General features: G+C 36.7%; 1 protein-coding gene across 1 annotated transcript in view; it reads left to right on the plus strand.

The window, feature by feature from the left end:
- Positions 1–19,345, plus strand: part of OSBPL11 (oxysterol binding protein like 11) — a 99,007-nt gene that overhangs the window by 38,757 nt on the left and 40,905 nt on the right. The window contains exons 6-8 of the mRNA XM_007447598.1: positions 6,256–6,457; positions 10,309–10,454; positions 16,085–16,225. Coding sequence (XP_007447660.1) covers positions 6,256–6,457; positions 10,309–10,454; positions 16,085–16,225 — 489 coding nt within the window. The remainder of the gene's footprint in view (positions 1–6,255; positions 6,458–10,308; positions 10,455–16,084; positions 16,226–19,345) is intronic.

The following is a 19,345-nucleotide window of genomic DNA, read 5'->3' on the forward strand; positions in this document are numbered from 1 at the left end:
ATGCATGTCTTACAGATGTTGGTATACAATATCAAAAATTCACATTCATTAAGATCCCTACTAATCTCATCAGAAAAGGCTTTTAGTATGGGAAACCTGTCAAGCTCATGGTAACTGACATAGGTTTTCCAAGATTGTAATTTCATTTTAAAGCTCAGATTTTATAATTGGCCACAAATACTGTCAGTTGTTTTTCTTGAAGTGGCAAGTCATTTTGTTTAATTTGAGGTGTCTACCACATACCCCCAAGCCTGAAGAGCCATAGTTTCTAACAGTCATTATTTATGTCAAGGAGGAACATCCCTGTGTTTCTCCTCTTTTCTACTGCAACACCTTATACTTCTGTCCTCCGGTCACCAAATGTGTGGAGGCTTCCTCCACACTAAGCAGTTCTCTGACCCTCTGCAGACTCCACCTAGGTGTTCTACAATTCAGTTCAGTTCTGACACTATTTATCTGAGATAGTATCTGCCCCCACTTCAGATGCTCTTGGCAAGTCCAGGTTGTCACCTGTGTTTGTAACCCCGCCTATAAATGGGAGGTTTCCATTACCCCTTCTTCAGGTTGGGTCATTTGCTAAAACAGCTCACAGAACTTGGGAAAACAGTGTACTTACTATATTACCAGTATATTATAAAGGACTATAACTTAGGAACAGCCAGAGGAGGAGATACGTAGGGCAAGATATTGGGGAGGGGATGCAGAGCTTCCATGCCCTCTGGTTGCACACCCTCCCAGAACCTCCATGTGTTCACCAACCAGAAGCTCTCTGAACCTCCTCCTTATGGGTTTTTATGGAGGCTTTATTACTTAGACGTGATTGACTCCATCACTGGCCATTGGTGATTAATTCAACCTCAGCCCCTCTCTCCTCCCTAGAGGTTGCGGGGTGGGGCTGAAAGTTCCACCCTCTAATCTACAGGGTTGAGTCCCCTGACAATCAGCCCGCATCGAGGGATTCTGCAAAAATCACTCCATTAACTCTACTGTGGTTGAAAGCGGTTTGTTATGAATAACAAAGGACACATTTCACCTTTATGCTCTGAAGCTATTACAGGAAACCAAATATTGTAACAGAAGATGCCCCTATGCTCTGATCACTTAGGAAATTACAATGGTTTTAAGAGCTGTGTGCCAGGAAGAGGTGGGATTCTTTCATGTCAGAATGGTGATCTGTGGAAAAAACAGCTAGTTCAGCTTGCAGCTCAGTCTCACAAGTGCTTTTCCTTAGGCAACCACAGTACTTTGGTATGCAGCAGAAGTGCACTTTTTTTGATATGCAACGGAAGTGTACTTCTCATTTTTCATATAGACTATTAAAAAATGTGTATTCAAGAGTCAAGATATAGTAAAACTAATAATTTTTACTAATTTTTCAAGAACATTCTTAAGTAAAACTGGATCCCCCCCCACTCCCCACCCCCCCTTAAGTGCATGGAAGTGAAGAATACAATGATGACTAGTACTGTTGATGATGATGACACTGCCTTCATTCTAAGACACCAGCAGTTTTACCCACCATTGCTTTCACACCATCAGTGCAAATGCCACCAAGTGAAAAAGGCAAATTAATTTCCTAAAATTACTGTGAAAATAGTTTTTACTCCATAGACTGCCCGAAAAGAGTCCAACAAGAATCTGCAGAGCACAGTTTGAGATGCTGTTCTGGAGTGATCCAGCTCCAGGAGGTTGTAATGGAAAGATATAATTCAAAGTGAGTTTGAAAGGAGTATTTTAATCAAAGTCCATGGGTAAGTCCAGCAATAGTTAAAGTAACAGTTGGCAAAAGCAACTGACTATTGAGAATAGAGTCATATTGTGCTTGAACATAGATTTATTACTAAAGTGTTAAAGTGATCTATTTTAGTATTTACTGTTTATTATTAGTACAGTTTATCAGTCACTCCATTAATCAGTGCATGCTTCATGCTGGTACTATGCTGTACCCTGGGAGGGGCTAACATGACCAGTCTAGTAAGGGAGACAGACATTTAAAATACAAGCAATAAAACCATGATTCTCATCTGGTTTTCAGACAAACTAGATGCCACTTAAGTGATGTACACTATCACCATATTTGCCATATCTAGCTACAAAACACAGATTAAGCAAGTTTTCAGCTTTCCTGACATTTTTTCTTTCTTGAGGAACTGGTTTCATAAAGTCAGGAACAATCACTAAAACAGCTTCACACAATCAGTTCTATTTAATTGTAAATATATGATCAACTCATTTGTTCGCTTTGGAAAGAACCATAACCAAATTTTAACATTTGCCCTATAATTATATTTAAAATTTATTTTTTCTAGTCAAGAACATCACTTTCTTAGGCACCTTCACTTCTAACATCAGCACTAGCAAGTGGCTTTTTTGGGCCATTTGCACAAGGAAACACTTTCTTCTCTTAAGTGTTATGTTGTGATAGCTGATTATGTTGTCAGTATCCTGCTTATGATTTTTCCTTTATTAAACTTTTATTGGCTTATAACATAATATAGAAAAGTATACAGATAATAAGTGTACATCTTTTCTTTTTTCCTTTATGCTCTCTGAAGAGTGTAGTCAAGTGAACAGGTGTTTTTAATTTAAATGTCCAGTTTTTCAAATGGTTTTCTTATGGTGAGAATAAGAAGTTATATTCTCCAAGTTCAAGAAAGAAAAGCGAGGGGACTTTCCTGGTGGTGCGGTGGTTAAGAATCTGCCTGGGGCTTCCCTGGTGGCGCAGTGGTTGAGAGTCTGCCTGCCGATGCAGGGGACACAGGTTTGTGCCCCGGTCCGGGAAGATCCTACATGCTGCTGAGCAACTAAGCCTGTGCACCACAACTACTGAGCCTGCGTGCCACAACTACTGGTGCCCGCACGCCTAGAACCTGTGCTCCACAACAAGAGAAGCCACCGCAATGAGAAGCCCACACACTGCAATGAAGAGTAGCCCCCACTCACCACAACTAGAGAAAGCCCACACGCAGCAATGAGGACCCAACGTGGCCAAAAATAAAATAAATAAATAAATAATTTTTAAAAAAGAAAGAAAGCAAAAAACAGCCTCTTGTTTGGCTCTAGATTGAAGCTCTTAGCAAGTAACATGGAGCCTGTTTAACCAGCTCAATTCAGTCATTAACAGCCCTGTTTTAGTATACTTACTTCTGAATGTTAAACAATCCCTAAAGGCCATACTTCCTCCACTCTGTTACTTTTGTTTTTAAAGTCAACCCATCCCTGAATGTTGTAATTCCCCAAAAAGTCTGTATAAGATTAGCTCTTTGATTTGTTCTGGAAGAACAGTTCTTCCTTGCCTGCAAAGTAATAAATTCAGTTTGGTTTCAGATATAGTTGAGCAGTATTTTTTTCCCTCAGCAATACTAGCTCTTACTGTGGCTTGTTTAAGAAATCTGACAAGTGTAAAAGTTAGTATTTGCTCATAACATTGCTAGAAGCAGAGGGGAAGAGCAATTATATTAAAGACCCTTAGACCAGTGAGAAATACAAAAGAGGCATAATACAAGCTTCCCATTTCTAATTACATACCAAGAAGTTCTTTTAGAATGAAGAAATAGGGTAAGTATGTAATTTGGTCTTCAAACTGGAACAGGTTTAGATATAATCACAGTGGACTCTAAGCATAAACGAGGACTGTCTCTAGAAATTTGGAGCTTATGCCTCAACTAATTATAGAATTTTGTCTACAGTTTCTTATCTGGCTTTCTGCTCTGTTTAATTAGCCATAGAAGTTCTCTTCATTAGACCAGAGGTAAACCTAATGGATCTGTTTGACCCCCTTCCCTTGGTCTTCATCCCAGTTCTTAATTAACCTTCTAAGCATGTATCCATGTATAAAAGAACCTGACACACAAGTGTGCATCTTGTAATTTTCATGTAACTACCTCCTGGATCAAAAAATTAAATATTACCAACATCCTAGAAGACCCTCTCATGCCTCTCCATCACTACACCCTCCTCACTATCCTGACTTCTAATACCATAGATTTATTTTGCCCGTTTTTGTAATTTCTAAAACTGGAATCAAAACGTATGTGCTCCTCATGGCACAGGGAGATCACCTCGGTGCTTTGTGACCGCCTGGAGGGGTGGGATAGGGAGGGTGGGAGGAAGGGAGACGCAAGAGGGAAGAGATATGGGAACATATGTATATGTATAGCTGATTCACTTTGTTATAAAGCAGAAACTAGCACACCATTGTAAGGCAGTTGTACTCCAATATGTGATGAAGATGAAAAATAAAGATGAAAAAAAAGATGAAAAAAAGTATGTGCTCCTTTCGGTATGGCTTCTTTTTAGTCAGCATATGTTGGAGATTTTCTTACGTATTGAGTGTAGCAGTTCCTTTCTTTTCACTGCTGCACGGTATTTATTATATGGATATACTTTAATATTTTTAATTCATTCCAGTGTTGATAGACATTTGAGTTGATGAACATATATACATACATATCTGTTGGTTATGTAACTAAGAATGTTGGATCATGGATTATATTTATTTAGCTCTATATATTTAACTCTAGTAGATATTACCAAACTGTTTCCCAAAGTGTTTGTACTTATTCATAATTTTGGATTATTGGGAGTTAGTCCTAGCATTTATATACAAAAACATTTATACACACACAAACAGTCCCCAACTTACAATAGTTCAACGTACGATTTTTTGACTTTACAATGGTGTGAAAGTGATGCACATTCGGTAGAAACTGGTCTTTGAATTTTGAATTTTGATCTTTTCTTGGGCTAGTGATGTGTGGTACGATATTATCTCCTGATGCTAGGCAGCAAGCCACAGCTCTCAATCAGCCACGTGATCATGAGGGTAAATAACTAATACACTTGTAACCTTCCTGTACCCATACAGCCATTCGTTTTTCACTTTCAGCACAATAGTCAATAAATTAAATGAGATATTGAAGACTTTATTATAAAATAGGCTTTATGTTAGATGATTTTGCCCAATTGTAGACTAATGTAAAAGTTCTGAGCATACTTAAGGTAGGCTAGGCTAGGCTAAGCTATGATGTTCTGTAGGTTAAGTGTATTAAATGTATTTTTGACTTAAGATATTTTCAACTTATGATATTTTCAACTTAATAATGGGTTTATTGGGGTGTAATGCCATTGTAAGTGGAGGAAGATCTGTATAGATACCTTCATACCCACACTTTTCATTTAACAACCCTTTTTTCTGGTAAGGGTGACTGTTTGATCCAGTATTACGCATGTGTTTTCAGGGGCTATTTCATGTATGACACACTTAATTTGCTTGGTAGGATCATTTCGCATCTCTCTTTCACTAGCCCTCCAATGAACTGTATTAAAATTTGTCTGGAACAGAGTCTCTGAAATCTAAAGGAGTCTGTCCACTACAGAGTTTCTTTGTGAGTTAAAATAATTTCCAAAGGGTGGACAATCTGAGAACCTTCTGCTCACAATTGAAAATAATTAAGCATAATAAATTCCGGGGTTTTGTCTGTTTGTTTGTTTGTTTTGCCGCACTATGTGGCAGCATGCGGGATCTTAGTTCCCCCACCAGGGATCAAACCTGAACCCCCTGCAGTGGGAGCATGGAATCGTAACCACTGGACCACCAGGGAAGCCCCTAAATTCAGTTTTCATTTTTAAAAATTGGGTTGCTCATCGTCGTCGTTATTCCACTGACTCTGTTAGGAACTGTATAGAAAGGCCTCCTAATCAAAAAACGTATTGAACTCTTTTAACTTGAAAAGCTTATATCCAGTATTTGCTTAAAATCAACCTAATGGGACCAGAAAGTTAGACTGGGAAAGCAGAAGCATGTAAACCATCATGATTTCACTGTAGGTTCAAATTGAGCCTGTCCAGATGTGCTATGAATAAAGTGGTTGAGAGCCCAGACTGGGAATTATTTTTACTTTGGAGTGAAATATCTAATGCTGCTATGAAAAATGATCTGGAATGTTCTTTCTGATGACTTATATAAATGTATACTGTTAAAGAAATTTATATAAAGGTGGAAGTCTTTTGATCTTTGTTTCTGCCAAAGAAAAAGTGTAGCTACCAACAAGTTACCGTCTTTTGAGAAGCACTATTAAATGCTTATTGAGAATAGCCAAACAAATTGAAAATAGATTTCTAGGCCTAATGTGCCCTAAAAATGGCAACTGTATGTTTACATGTTATACAGAATATTGTTATTAAAATGGCAACTGTACGTATACATGTTGCACAGAAATTGAGTGGGACACACAGAATTGTTGTTTTCCTTAGATGATGTCTCATGCTGAAGGACAACAAAGAGACTTAATTAGAGGAATTGAATGCCTTCCTGCTTCTGGCCATTTTAGTTCCTTGGACCAGGATCTCTTAATGCTCAAGGCTACTTCCATGGCAACTATGAACTGCTTAAACGACTGCTTTCATATTCTCCAGTTGCAGCATGCATCACATCAGAAGGGCTCATTGCCTTCAGGTAAGTTATTGCTTAAAGGTAGGACTTAACATTGCAGGTCAAAACATGGAAAGGACCAACTGTATCCTTTGTAATTCTACTCCAGAAAATCTTAATCAAAACGAAACGAATAGAAAACCAGCAAGCCTCTTGGGTTTTTAATTATCAGACTAATGTTATACAAAGTCCTTTTAACTGTGTTCTTTTTCAAATCTAAAACCATTTTAGGTCTCATATAATTACATATCCCTTTAGAAACCTCAAAGTCAACATGTCAAAAACTGAACTCAAAACTCACATCTTCTGTATTTCTGTTAAAGTTGGTGGCATCACTCTCTCTCGACGATCAAAGTAGAAACGTTGGAATGATTCCTTGAGTTTTGCTTTAGTCCACTATTCATTATTTCCATATTGAGATATATATATATATTAAAGTCTAGAACTTCCCCAGTGGCACAGTGGTTAAGAATCCACCTGCCAATGCAGGGGACACGGGTTCAAGCCCTGGTCCAGGAAGATCCCACATGCCGCGGAGCAACTAAGCCCGTGTGCCACAACTACTGAGCCTGCGCTCTAGAGCCTGTGAGACACAACTACTGAAGCCCGCACGCCTAGAGCCCATGCTCTGCAACAAGAGAAACCACCGCAATGAGAAGCCTGCGCACAGCAACGAAGACCCAATGCAGCCAAAAATAAATAAATAATTTTTAAAAATAAAGTCAGTCACCTTTCAGTTTGAAAAATAAGATGTACATCTAGTATTTGAGAGCACCTATTTGTTGAAATTAACTTACTGGGGAAAAGAATGTTATTGCATGGGATAACAAAAAATGAGTTTTTCTATTAAATGAGATGAATAAGCTCATCATTTAAAAAATTGAGATATAATTGACATATAACATTGTGTAAGTTTAAAATGTTGATTTAATACATTTATATATTTGTGTACCACCAAAGTGTTAGCTAATGCCTCAATCACATCGCATAATTGTTATTTATTTCTTCCTTTTTTTCCTTGGCCGTGTTGTGAAGCTTGCGGGACCTTAGTTTCCCAGGACTGGTCAGTAAAAGTGCCAAGTTCTAACCACTGGACCACCAGGGAATTTCCTGTTATTTCTTTTTTGTAGTGAGAACATTTAGGATCTAGTCTCTTAGCAGCTTTGAAATATTTAATATAGTATTGTTGACTACATTCTCTGTGCTGTGCATTAGATCTCCAGGACTTATTCATCTTCTAGTTGCAGGTTTGTACCCTTTTAACATCTCCCCAACTCCCCCACTCCCATCACATTGTATTAATAGTAGTAACTTAGTATTTCCCAATACTCATTGTTTTCTTATCCAAGGAACTCCGCTTGCTTGTGGAAGAAAGATATTTTAGGAAGATGTTGAGACTTTGTGCAGGAAAAAGTTTACCAAGTCAGATCTTGATATGGATAGGGTATGAATCCCATCCTCATGTGTGCCTAAATTCAATATTTCAAGCTAACAATAACAAGCTAATGGCAATTGTAGATATAGGTCAGGGCAGTATTACAGAGGCCAATAAGTTATGTATGTTCCACTTAAGGAACTCATGGTCCACTTGGGGAAGAAACATGTAAATAGCTAACTATAATATGTAAAGTGCCACTTACAATGGGAACAAAGTACTGTGGGAGAACATGTGAATGGACTAATACTTCTGGTAGAAAAAAAGTCTGGGAAAGGCACAGAAAAGCTAAGAAAACCAATTAGTTCAGGAGTGGGAGGTGGGGAGAGGGCATTCCAAAGAGATAGAAAAGCCTAAATTGTGCATTGTGAGCATGGACTGTTGTCTTAGAGGAATTCTAAGTAGTCCAATATAAATTTTCTCCTGTTATAAAGCACTCATTATAAAAAAATTTAGAAACTACCATGCAATTGAAAGAAAAATCATATGTTATCTTACCAAGCAGAAGTTGCCCCCGTGAATATATTAGTACATTCCCCACCAGGGTTTTCCTTCTTTCTTTTTAATTTTTGTTTTACCTCATAGTTGTTTGAAGATAGGTGTTTGTAAAATAGATAACCAACAAGGATATATTGTATAGCACAGGGAATTATAGCCATTATCTTATAATGACTCTTAATGGAGTATAAGCTATAAAAATACTGAATCACTATGCTGTACACCTGAAACTAATATAATATTGTAAATCAACTATACTTCAGTTAAAAAAATAAATACTTGATTAATTAAGTACTGTGTAATTTTAAAAATTCTTAGAATTTCATTTGTGTAGTTTAAATTAATAGTCTTATTTTTTAAATGATTGCTTTGTGATTAATGAAGCATGCCCAATATAAATTTGTATTTTTTTAATTAAAAGTGTGAAACACACTGTAAACTTTATAGAAGTGTTTGAAGTAAAAGGTATTCTCCCATATCACTATTTTTTGGAGCACAGATTTATGAGTATTTGAGAGAATTAACTAATACTGGTATTTCTCACCATAAATTGTCATATTTTCCAAATTAAGTAGGTAGAAATTTATTCTTGTCAGTTGAGAATGAAGATAAAACTGTGAAGAAAAAAAACTGAATTACCTTCACACTCAAATTTTGAAATGATCCAAGAAATGAAATCTGAATAAAAATTAGTGTTTAGTCGCATGAGGTCTTATTGTATATTATACAAAAGCACAGCAGTGATTATTGATGTAGAAGGGTCCTGAGACCAAATGATTGGTTTGATTAAGAGTTTTGTTATGGTTTATCAGTTGAGTGATCTCTTAAAACAGATCTCTTAAGTCTAGTGTTTGTGTGCATTTTATTTCGAGAAGTAAGGAAATCTAGATATTGATATTAAAAATAAACATTTCAAGGTAGGAACAAAGTGGTTTCATTTCTTTGGAATTTTGAAAGAGACCCCATGAGGGCATTCCCCTAATTATGAATTCCACCCCCCCCCCCACCGCCAGTGCCAAGTGAAACTGAACTGAGTGGCAAGGCAAGATGCTCTGGTAGCCTGATAGGTACTTTGTAATTAATTCCTCTACTCAAGTCTGGGATTTTGTTATAGACTAAGTAAATTCCATACTCCTTTTAGTTTCTGCTGTGGTAGTCTGAGCATCCCTTAATGTAGCACTATATAACCAAGTTTCCTGTGAAACCTAGATCAGCCTCTGAAATCAAATGGAACATTTTCCATTATTGATTAGGCATAGAATCCACTTTGTTAAACTAGTTGAGGGTAATAAGAGACATTGAGTCATTAATTGAGAAGATGACAGGTCTCTAAATGTGACCACTATCTTTCACTAGGTCAGCTATTATTTATTCAGTAGGAGAGCCTTTCAGTTTAAAAGTATATGGAGCTTTTTTATATGATTGGAAAAGACATAATGGACATGTATTTGCAATTCTTAGATTAGATCAAGATCTTGATTAGTTAGAAAATTGCTACTGAGAATAAGGTTCAACCCCAAATTGAAGCAGATTTTATTGTTTCACAGTCCCAGGTTCCTCCTGTAATTGTGACTTCCTTTAGCCTAACTGCATACTCATACTAGAGGGACAGGGTTCATGCAGAAAGGCCAGCAAATCAATTGTTAGGGTAGGAATACACTTTATGATTCATAGATTTGCATAAGAAGTGAGTTTAGTCCTATTCAGGGTTGATTCATTTAAATGGTATCTGATTTCAAGTTGCAGGTTGCTGTGTTGTAAAATACCCAATCGTGATGCTCATGCTAATGAGCTACAAGTCACTGTCTTGCAGAGTCTCTTAACAGGTTGAATTGCTTTTAGTCTTGTAGGCTCAAAAGAAAATTGTTTAATAAAATCCACATTTGCTGAACTTTCCAGATTATGAGCAAGTTTCAGCGAAAGTTTTCTCTTACTTCATCAGGAACGACAATCGAGTGGTTAGAACCAAAGATACCTTTATCAAACCACTATAAAAATGGAGCTGACCAGCCCTTTGCAACTGAGCAGAGTAAGCCAGTGGCAGTCCCAGAAGAGCAGTGCGTTGCAGAATCTGGACTATTAGCAAGGGTAAGGTAATATGAACATAGAGTTTTGGAGTAAAAATTAGGAATCACTGAAAAGCATCTTTTCATTGTCAGGACATGCGAATCAACATAATGAGAGCATACTCTAGACGTTGTTCTACTTTAAACTGCACTGGCTTTGGAAGGGGTCTATTGTGTAAAATTTGTACATAGTTTTCCAGGTTAAATTATGTGGCCTTTTTAGTTTTAGTTTACTTTTGCTTCGTATAAATGTATTTAAAAAATGAAATTTGCATGTTTTTCTTTTTCTGGAAAATCGCTTTTCTAATAGAAAATTATTTGCATGATATTTATCTCTTACATTTCTTAATTTAACATTATTTACTAGGTGTTTACTATTAAGTTCATAAGTTTAAAAGTTTAACATTAAGGTTTTGTTGATAGTAAGCACTTTACCAAACCAATTTTTTAAAGTGTTAGTCTACTTAAAATAGCACACAGTCTTAGGGTTTAATATTTTTGTAAAGTAATATTAAGTCCACATTTCTCAGAAGCTAAACAGTGTTTTCTTCTATTCATAGTTCCACCACTGTAACAAATCATCCTGGTTTTTTGCCTTTTGAGTTTACATCTGTTTTATTTATGGTTATCATAATTACATAGATAGTTTTGTTTTAAGCTCTTTTTACTTGCTACTTCTCATAAGTATTCTTACATGTTATTCTGGCCTATATAATAAAAATTTTTAGGTTGAAGTAGGCTATTGAATGTCTAGGTTGTTTGTTATTTTTAGTTCTTATAAATAGTGCTCTATCATTTTGTCTACTGCTTTATTTTTTTTTTTCTCCCCTTTATTTGGATTATTTCTTTAGGTTATATTCCGAACTAGAATTACTGAGTCAAGAGTCATGCACGGTTTATGGTTATTTTTATAACAGCAAATTACTTCTTAAGAGAAACATATGACACAGGGACTTCCAAAGCTGGCAAAGGTCTTGACTCAGTGAGGCAGGCAGTGGCAGTATAGGGTGGGTGGGGGAGAAGAAAGAAAAAAGTTCCTTTTTTTCCTATAGCTTTTTGACTAATTAATCTGTGGAGTCAAGAAGTTAGTAAGTATTCATTAAGTTAGCTAATATGTGACAAGTCCAACATTAAGAATTAGAGGAGACACAAAAATAGAAGACAGTTCTTTCACTGAAGAGACTTAAAATCTATTTATATACTGAAACAATGAGATGATAACATAAAGCAGTATTTTTTATTTTTTTTCATCTTAATAGATATCACTTAGATTCTTGGGATATGGGCATTCAGGGAAAGAAGAGAGGTATATAAGTCGAGTAGATGAGGAATGCTTTGGAGAGAAAGTGGAATTGAAACTGGGCTTTGAAAGGAGACAGGGTTTGAAGAGAAGAATAGTAGTAAGGGAATCTCAAGATGGGGGAGTAACACAAGCAGGGATACTAAGATATGTATACTTATTGCAGAAAAGGCTTGCCTGATGATTTTGAACCCAGGTCCTGTCATTTACTAACATGTGGGCCAATTGATTAACCATGCTTAGCTTCCTCATCTGTAAAGCAGGGGTAGTAATACCTTATAAGTTTGTTATTTAGATAAAATAAATTTAGCAGAGTACCTGGTTTATGGAAAATGACCCCAGGGTTGTTGGATTTTACAAATCCAGATGACCATTCATGTTGCATGCTATGTGGAATGATAATCCCCTGAGCACTGCTCCATAGAATACAGTGTAAACTGTGCCCCCAAGGAACATAAAACTCATGCAGAAGAATTTAGTCTTAATGTGATACATAATGAGATCATGAGCATGGGGAGGGATGCGATATGTTTAAAAAGATTGTTGTATGATATGACTTGGAATTAAAGTGTGGATAGAAAGCTATGGAAGTAGAAATGAAGACAAATGAATAGGTAATGTGCATTTCAAACAAAAAATCAATTGAGCTTGTGATTGACTGGATATAGGGTTGGATCAAAGATGACTCCAAGTTTTTGAGACTAAATGATTAAAATTGTGGTGCCATTCGCAAAGCTAGCAAAATTAGGAAGAAAGAGCTTTTTGAAAGAAAAGGTTTAGTATGGTTTATGAACATGTTGAATTTTATTTAAGAAGAGGACATATGATTGTTAATGTATATGAAAAGCAACTGGAAATGATGTAACCAAAGCTTTGGAGAGAGATCAGGACTAGAGATACAATTTACAAGTGAAAAGTTATAAACTATAGGTCATACACTCCAACATTTTCATACTTCTAAATGAGAGTACAAAGCATGTTGGAGGTCAGGATAGAGGCATATGTTAGAGATGGGGCACAGAGGTGGGGAGGAGAGGATCGTTGAATTTCCAAATCTTTTGAAATGTTGAGTAGACCAAGTGTGTGACCTAGTGCAAATAGAAAAAAATAAGTGCATAGATTTTTTTATTTTTTAAATTACAAAAGACATTAGACTCCACTCAAGCATACCAGAAAAGACCTGAATTTTTCAAAAATTTCACATATGCCTTCTTTGGAATATGAGTGTCAATGCAAGCTCGAAAGATACATTACAGTAGTGGAAATTTTGCTGTCAAGTGATAGAGGAGGTAAACCGCAGTGAGGCTAGAATGAAGCTCACAGTTCCTTAGTGTCCAAGTCAGAAATCAGGAAGACAAAAAAATGGGATTAGTATGAGTTTTGCAGAATATTGGGGTTTCCCTCTGCCATGCAATCTCCAAATAGTATGAATTCCTAGAAATTCAACAGGCCTTGCCACTGTATTTGCTAACCATTCTGGGTTTTTAGGGATTTTATATGTTTGAGCATGTTTATTTGAATTTTTGTAATGCTTTTTTTTTTAACCTTAAGCTTTCCTTATTTTTAAAAATATTTATTTTTGGCTGCATTGGGTCTTCATTGCTGCACATGGGCTTTCTATAGTCGTGGTGAGCGGGGGCTACTCTTTGTTGTGGTGCGCAGGTTTCTCATTGCGGTGGCTTCTTTTGTTGTGGAGCACAGGCTCTAGGAGCGGGCTTCAGTAGTTGTGGCACGTGGGCTCAGTAGTTGTGGCTCGCAGGCTCTAGAGCGCAGGCTCAGTAGTTGTGGCACACGGGCTTAGTTGCTTTGCAGCATGTGGGATCTTCCCAGATCAGGGCTTGAACCTGTGTCCCCTGCATTGGCAGGCGGATTCTTAACCACTGCACCAGCAGGGAAGCCCTACCTTATTAAGCTTTTCTTTAAGAAAGGCATGACAATCTCCAAGAAGGGCCATTTCAAAAAGAAAAGAGCTTCCAAATTCTTCCATTCACATCATGCTTTAGAATCAGTATTTAATCGTGAATAGAATTCCTTTTTTTTCTATTTTAGTAAGTGGTTTGACTATCTTTATAAAAACAACAAAAACTGTATTCTTTTAGTTTTTCTACCAGATTTTTTTTAAACATCTTTATTGGAGTATAATTGCTTTACAATGGTGTGTTAGTTTCTGCTTTTTAACAAAGTGAATCAGCTATACGTATACATACATCCCCATACCAGATTATATTTTATCTCTTTAGTTTAATATTATTTTCATTAGAGGAAACCACAAAGTAAACTTTGTGTATAATAATATTTAAGGCTGTATTTGCATTATTAATCTGTGTCCTAGGTTCTGACCTCAAATATAATGGTACTTTCAGAAGGTTGGAGAACATTATTTAATTAAGATCTGTTAGTTTTTTTCCCCTCAACATTTCTCAAATGAAAAATTGTTATATTTGGAATTCATATATATAAAGAGGGATGCTCAGGTTTTCCCCTGTTTCATAATGAATAAACATTCACTGGTATACTTAAACTATATTGTGCATCTGACTTAGGGTAGAAAACAGGAAATAGTTCCTGACCTACTTACTAGCCATTGAAAAGGGGAATTGAAAAACTTGCCTTTGGGATCTTTCCTCAAGGTCATAAAAACAGAAATAATTCTGATATACACAATTGTTGTGTTTGGTCTCTGAAGAAATGAACTAGATCATTAATTGATTTATCAGAATTTGAGCTAGTAAAGATTTCTTTGTTCGAAGGAGAGAGAAGAAAAAGGAGAAAAACAAAGGCAAAAGAATAACCAGAAACCCATTATTCTTTAACTGTGTCACCAAGTTTTGTATTTTGTTTTTAATATTTTGAGAACATTAAGTTCTTGATTTTATACCTGATTAGGATTGGTTTTCTTTGCCTAGCTACATAGAACAGATGGGCTTCTTGTTTGACAGGATTTGGTTATGGGAAGAGAAAGTTAAAGGCAGAGACATTATTAGCAGAATCATTTTCTTTTTAAAATCCTCATAACTTAAAATTTAATACAATACCAAAGATAATATACTCATGAAGTCTGTCTTGCACAAAGGTAATGAAAAGAGGTACCACAGCGAGATGGGACACCATCCCCACATAAACATGCAAAGTGACATCTTTTTTTTTTTTGTGGTACGTGGGCCTCTCACCTCTGTAGCCTCTCCTGCCGCAGAGCACAGGCTCTGGATGCGCAGGCTCAGCGGCCATGGCTCACGGGCCCAGCCGCTCCATGGCATGTGGGATCCTCCCGGACCAGGGCACGAACCCGCGTCCCCTGCATCGGCAGGCGGACTCTCAACCACTGCGCCACCAGGGAAGCCCGGAAAGTGACATCTGATAAGATTATAGAATCTTGGGATTTGAAACTTTTATTTGTTGCTTAAATAGAAATAAGAAATTAGGTTTCTCTTAACCAGTTATTTGGAGCGAAGACCCTATTGAGATGAGAGTAAACATTTTTGGTTTTTCAAGGGGTTGTTTTATTGATTGAAGAACTATGCAGAGAACATTGTGTGGCATTAAGACTGCATAAACAACTACAAGTTTTCTGTACCTGCACCTAGAATTCTCTTCATCCCCAAAGTTTCTTCCTGACAACTCCAAGGATGCGTGAATATCTAAATATAGATTACAGAAGTTAGACTTGACATATATAGTCACTTTAAAATTTTACTTTTATAGTGTTAGCTTAAAAATAGGGCAAATGTTTAATTCTCAGAACATTTTAAATTATAGGTAGTGGTAGGGTCCCCTGGCAGGTAGTCAAAGCCTGCAAAGCCTAAGTTTCAGGTGAGACATTTTCACTCTTTCTGAAAAATCCTGTTTTCACAAAATATTGTGTGTTTTATGTGTGATATTTATGACAAAACCACAATATGTTCAATGTCAGTGATAACGGGTTCATTGAAGGAAATCTGTTCCATGGCCAAGTGATGGAAGTTGTATTTTCAGAAAGATTTTTGTCTGTTCTCAGATTCATTTAGGCCCAATATAAATGTTTTCATCTGATGTTTATACTTTTATTCTTTTTTTTTAACATCTTTATTGGAGTATAATTGCTTTACAATGGTGTGTTAGTTTCTGCTTTATAACAAAGTGAATCAGTTATACATATACATATGTTCCCATATCCCTTCCCTCTTGCGTGTCCCTCCCTTCCACCCTCCCTAACCCACCCATCCAGGTGGTCACAAACCACCGAGCTGATCTCCCTGTGCTATGTGGCTGCTTCCCACTAGCTATCTATTTTACGTTTGGTAGTGTGTATATGTCCATGCCACTCTCTCAATAAGCACTAGTAACAACAGACTTTTGCTTTATTTTGCATCAAGGAACCTGAAGAAATAAATGCAGATGATGAGGTGGAGGATACTTGTGACAACAAGGAGGATGACCTGGGAGCTGTGGAAGAGCAACGCAGTGTTATTCTACATCTCTTATCACAGCTCAAGCTGGGCATGGACTTAACCAGAGTAAGTAATGGGATAAACAGTCTAAGGAGGTCATTAGATTAGGACTATACCTATGATTGTTAATGTTGTCAGGGCTTTTTAATCTTTATGAGTTGGCTTCTTAGTTGCTTGATCAGCATTTATTTTCATTAAAAATGTGATAGGGTTTTTGTGCAGCATTAAGTCACATGGCAAATAAAGACCTATAGTCTTGTTTCTGTACAAAATAAAAGGGATCCATTGGGATACAGAATTGGAAAATCTAAAGAAAAGGATATAATCCCACAAAACCATTAAAGTCATTGATACTTCTACTTTATTCTTACTTCCCATTTTGGATAGTGCATTTTGGGTATTAATCTATAACAGAGATCAGCAAACATTTTCTGTAAAGGACCAGATAGTAGATATTTTTAGCTATGTGGACATAGATCTCTGTTGGAACTACACTTGACTCTTGAACAATGTAGGGGTTAGGGGCGCCAACCCCCCATGTAGTTGAAAATCCGCATATAATTCTTGACTCCCCCAAAACTTAACTACTAATAATCTGTTGTTGACTGGAAGCCTTACCAATAACATAAACACTCAATTAATGCAAATTTTGTTTCTATGTATATGTATTACTAGTATATACTAGACATCAGAAATGAAAAGATAATGTGAAAAAAATTTTTTTACAGATATAATGATTCATGCATTGATAATGAAGAAGCAGCAATATGATTGCTTTATGGTAGCCTAGTGTAATCAGCTTCATGGTAGCCTAGCCTATACACTAATGAATGAATTGTCATAAAATTTTTATGACATACAGTATTGCAGTCATATTCATGAAACAATATTGGAAACATTGTTACATTTTTAAAAAAACCCACATACCTGTGATAATACACAGTTCTTCTCTCATTGTGCGAGAGGTATGGTACTTTAATGTAATTCTTTGAGAGCGAGGTTATAAAACAGTAAGAAAACGAGGTTATAAAACAGTAAGAAAACTAACATATTATTCATTTTATATTACATATTACTCACCTTAAGCCTGTGTAAGAATAGACTATCCACTTCAATACAAGTCTTGCACATGATGTTCTACATGTATATTTTTGTATGTTTATTGGAAAAAATCCATGTATAAGTGGACCTGCAGTTCAAACCCATATTGTTTAAGGATCAGCAGTACTCAACTCAGCCTTTGTAGTGTGAAAGCAGCCATAGATAATATGTTGGATGGGCATGGATGTATTTCAGCAAAAGTTTATTTACACAAACAGGATGCCAGATTTGGCCCAAAGGCCATAGTTTGCAAACCCCTGGTCTACAGCCTTGCTACTTTAAAAGTGTGGCCTGAATTAATTTGATAGTGAGAGCCCTTTCACTATATATGTGTATATCAAATCACTACAGTGTACACTTTAAATATCTTACAGTTTTATTTGTCAATTATGCCTTAATAAAACTGAAAGAAGAAAAAAGTGTGGTCTGAAGATCAGTAGCATCACCATCACCTGAGAACTTGTTAGAAACGCATAATCGCGGCCCCCAATCTCAAAGTTAGAGAACCAGAATCTTCATTTCAGTAATAGGTATATATACATCAAAGTTTGAGAAGCACTGATCTATAGTTTTTAGGCCCATCTTCTCCATTCCCAGTTTATCTAATTAGTGTGCCTTAATTTGTTTTAACAATTAATCCATGACATTGATTTAAAAAGCCAGTAAGGTTCAAAACCTATGTATGTCAAACATTTACTACTGTGGAATTACATACTTTGAGTTACTATTGACACTACTTTGCATTAGTGTGGGATTTCAAAATTGACTTCACGAGGTATATTTCAAATTGAGGTTTTTGAAGGTAGTGGAAGTGTAAATTAAAAGGTTGTTTGATTCCAGTGAGTTACTCACCTGAAAATGCAACTTAAATATAGAAAGCATTTTTCCTTTAGCATTCACTTTGAAGCATTTCAAAATCAAAAACACATTTCTTTCTTTAGACTTATAGTAATTATAGGAGGGTTTTTAAGTAAATTGATTGAATTAATAGCCTACTAAGAAGCAGACATTTTAGGAATAAAGAAACCCATTTAAACATTCATCTTTCATCTAACCTTAGTATTCAACTGGGTATCTTTTTTTTTTTTCTTTTTTTTTTTGCGGTACGCGGGCTTCTCACTGTTGTGGCCTCTCCCGTTGCGGAGCACAGGCTCCGGACACGTGGGCTCAGCGGCCATGGCTCATGGGCCCAGCTGCTCCGCGGCATGTGGGATCTTCCCAGACTGGGGCACGAACCCGTGTCCCCTGCATCGGCAGGCGGACGCCACCAGGGAAGCCCAGGTATCATTTTTATTCTAGAAATATTTTTTATATTAGTGGTTCAGAAAAGACTATTAGTTGTAAGATAGGTTAAAATGAGCAGTCAGGTAAGGAGTTTATTTGGTTATTATGATATTTGCTGTCCCTTAGTAGATTTAGGTTTGTAAGGCATAAGAACGTTTGAAAAGAATGTTCTGTGATAATAATACAGATGGTAAAGTCTCTCGACATGAATAATGAATTTAATATCGTTTCCCCGCATTTGTGCATTGTTAATTGAAGAAATACATATGTATTGTATTTATATATAAAATCATTAGCATTAACTGATCACAAATTATGAACAGCCATATAACATTTAAAAGGATGGTACTTTTTGAGCAACATTAAAGAACCTGGTGACTAAACTGCAGTCACATATACCTCCTGTCTAACAATGACACTGATACAACAGATGTTTATTAAGCCCCTCTTATATTCCAGACACTGTGCTAGGTGCTGGGGCTGCAGCAACCAAGAAGGTAACTGTGGTCCTGGCTTGCATGTTGTGAATAAGTAATAGCCATTTTCCCCATTATTTTGTTCTTTTAAAAGTAATATTATAGGAACTTCCCTGGTGATGCAGTGGTTAAGAATTCCCCTGTTAATGCAGGGGACACAGATTTAATCCCTGGTCCGGGAAGATCCCACATGCCGCGGAGCAGCAAAGCCCGTGTGCTGCAACTACTGAGCCTGAGCTCTAGAGCCTGTGAGCCACAACTGCTGAGCCCACGTGCCACAACTACTGAAGCCCGTGTGCCTAGAGTCTGTGCTCCACCACAAGAG

This window comes from Lipotes vexillifer, unplaced genomic scaffold, assembly GCF_000442215.2.
Source record: "Lipotes vexillifer unplaced genomic scaffold, Lipotes_vexillifer_v1.1 scaffold823, whole genome shotgun sequence".
NCBI lineage: Eukaryota > Metazoa > Chordata > Mammalia > Artiodactyla > Lipotidae > Lipotes > Lipotes vexillifer.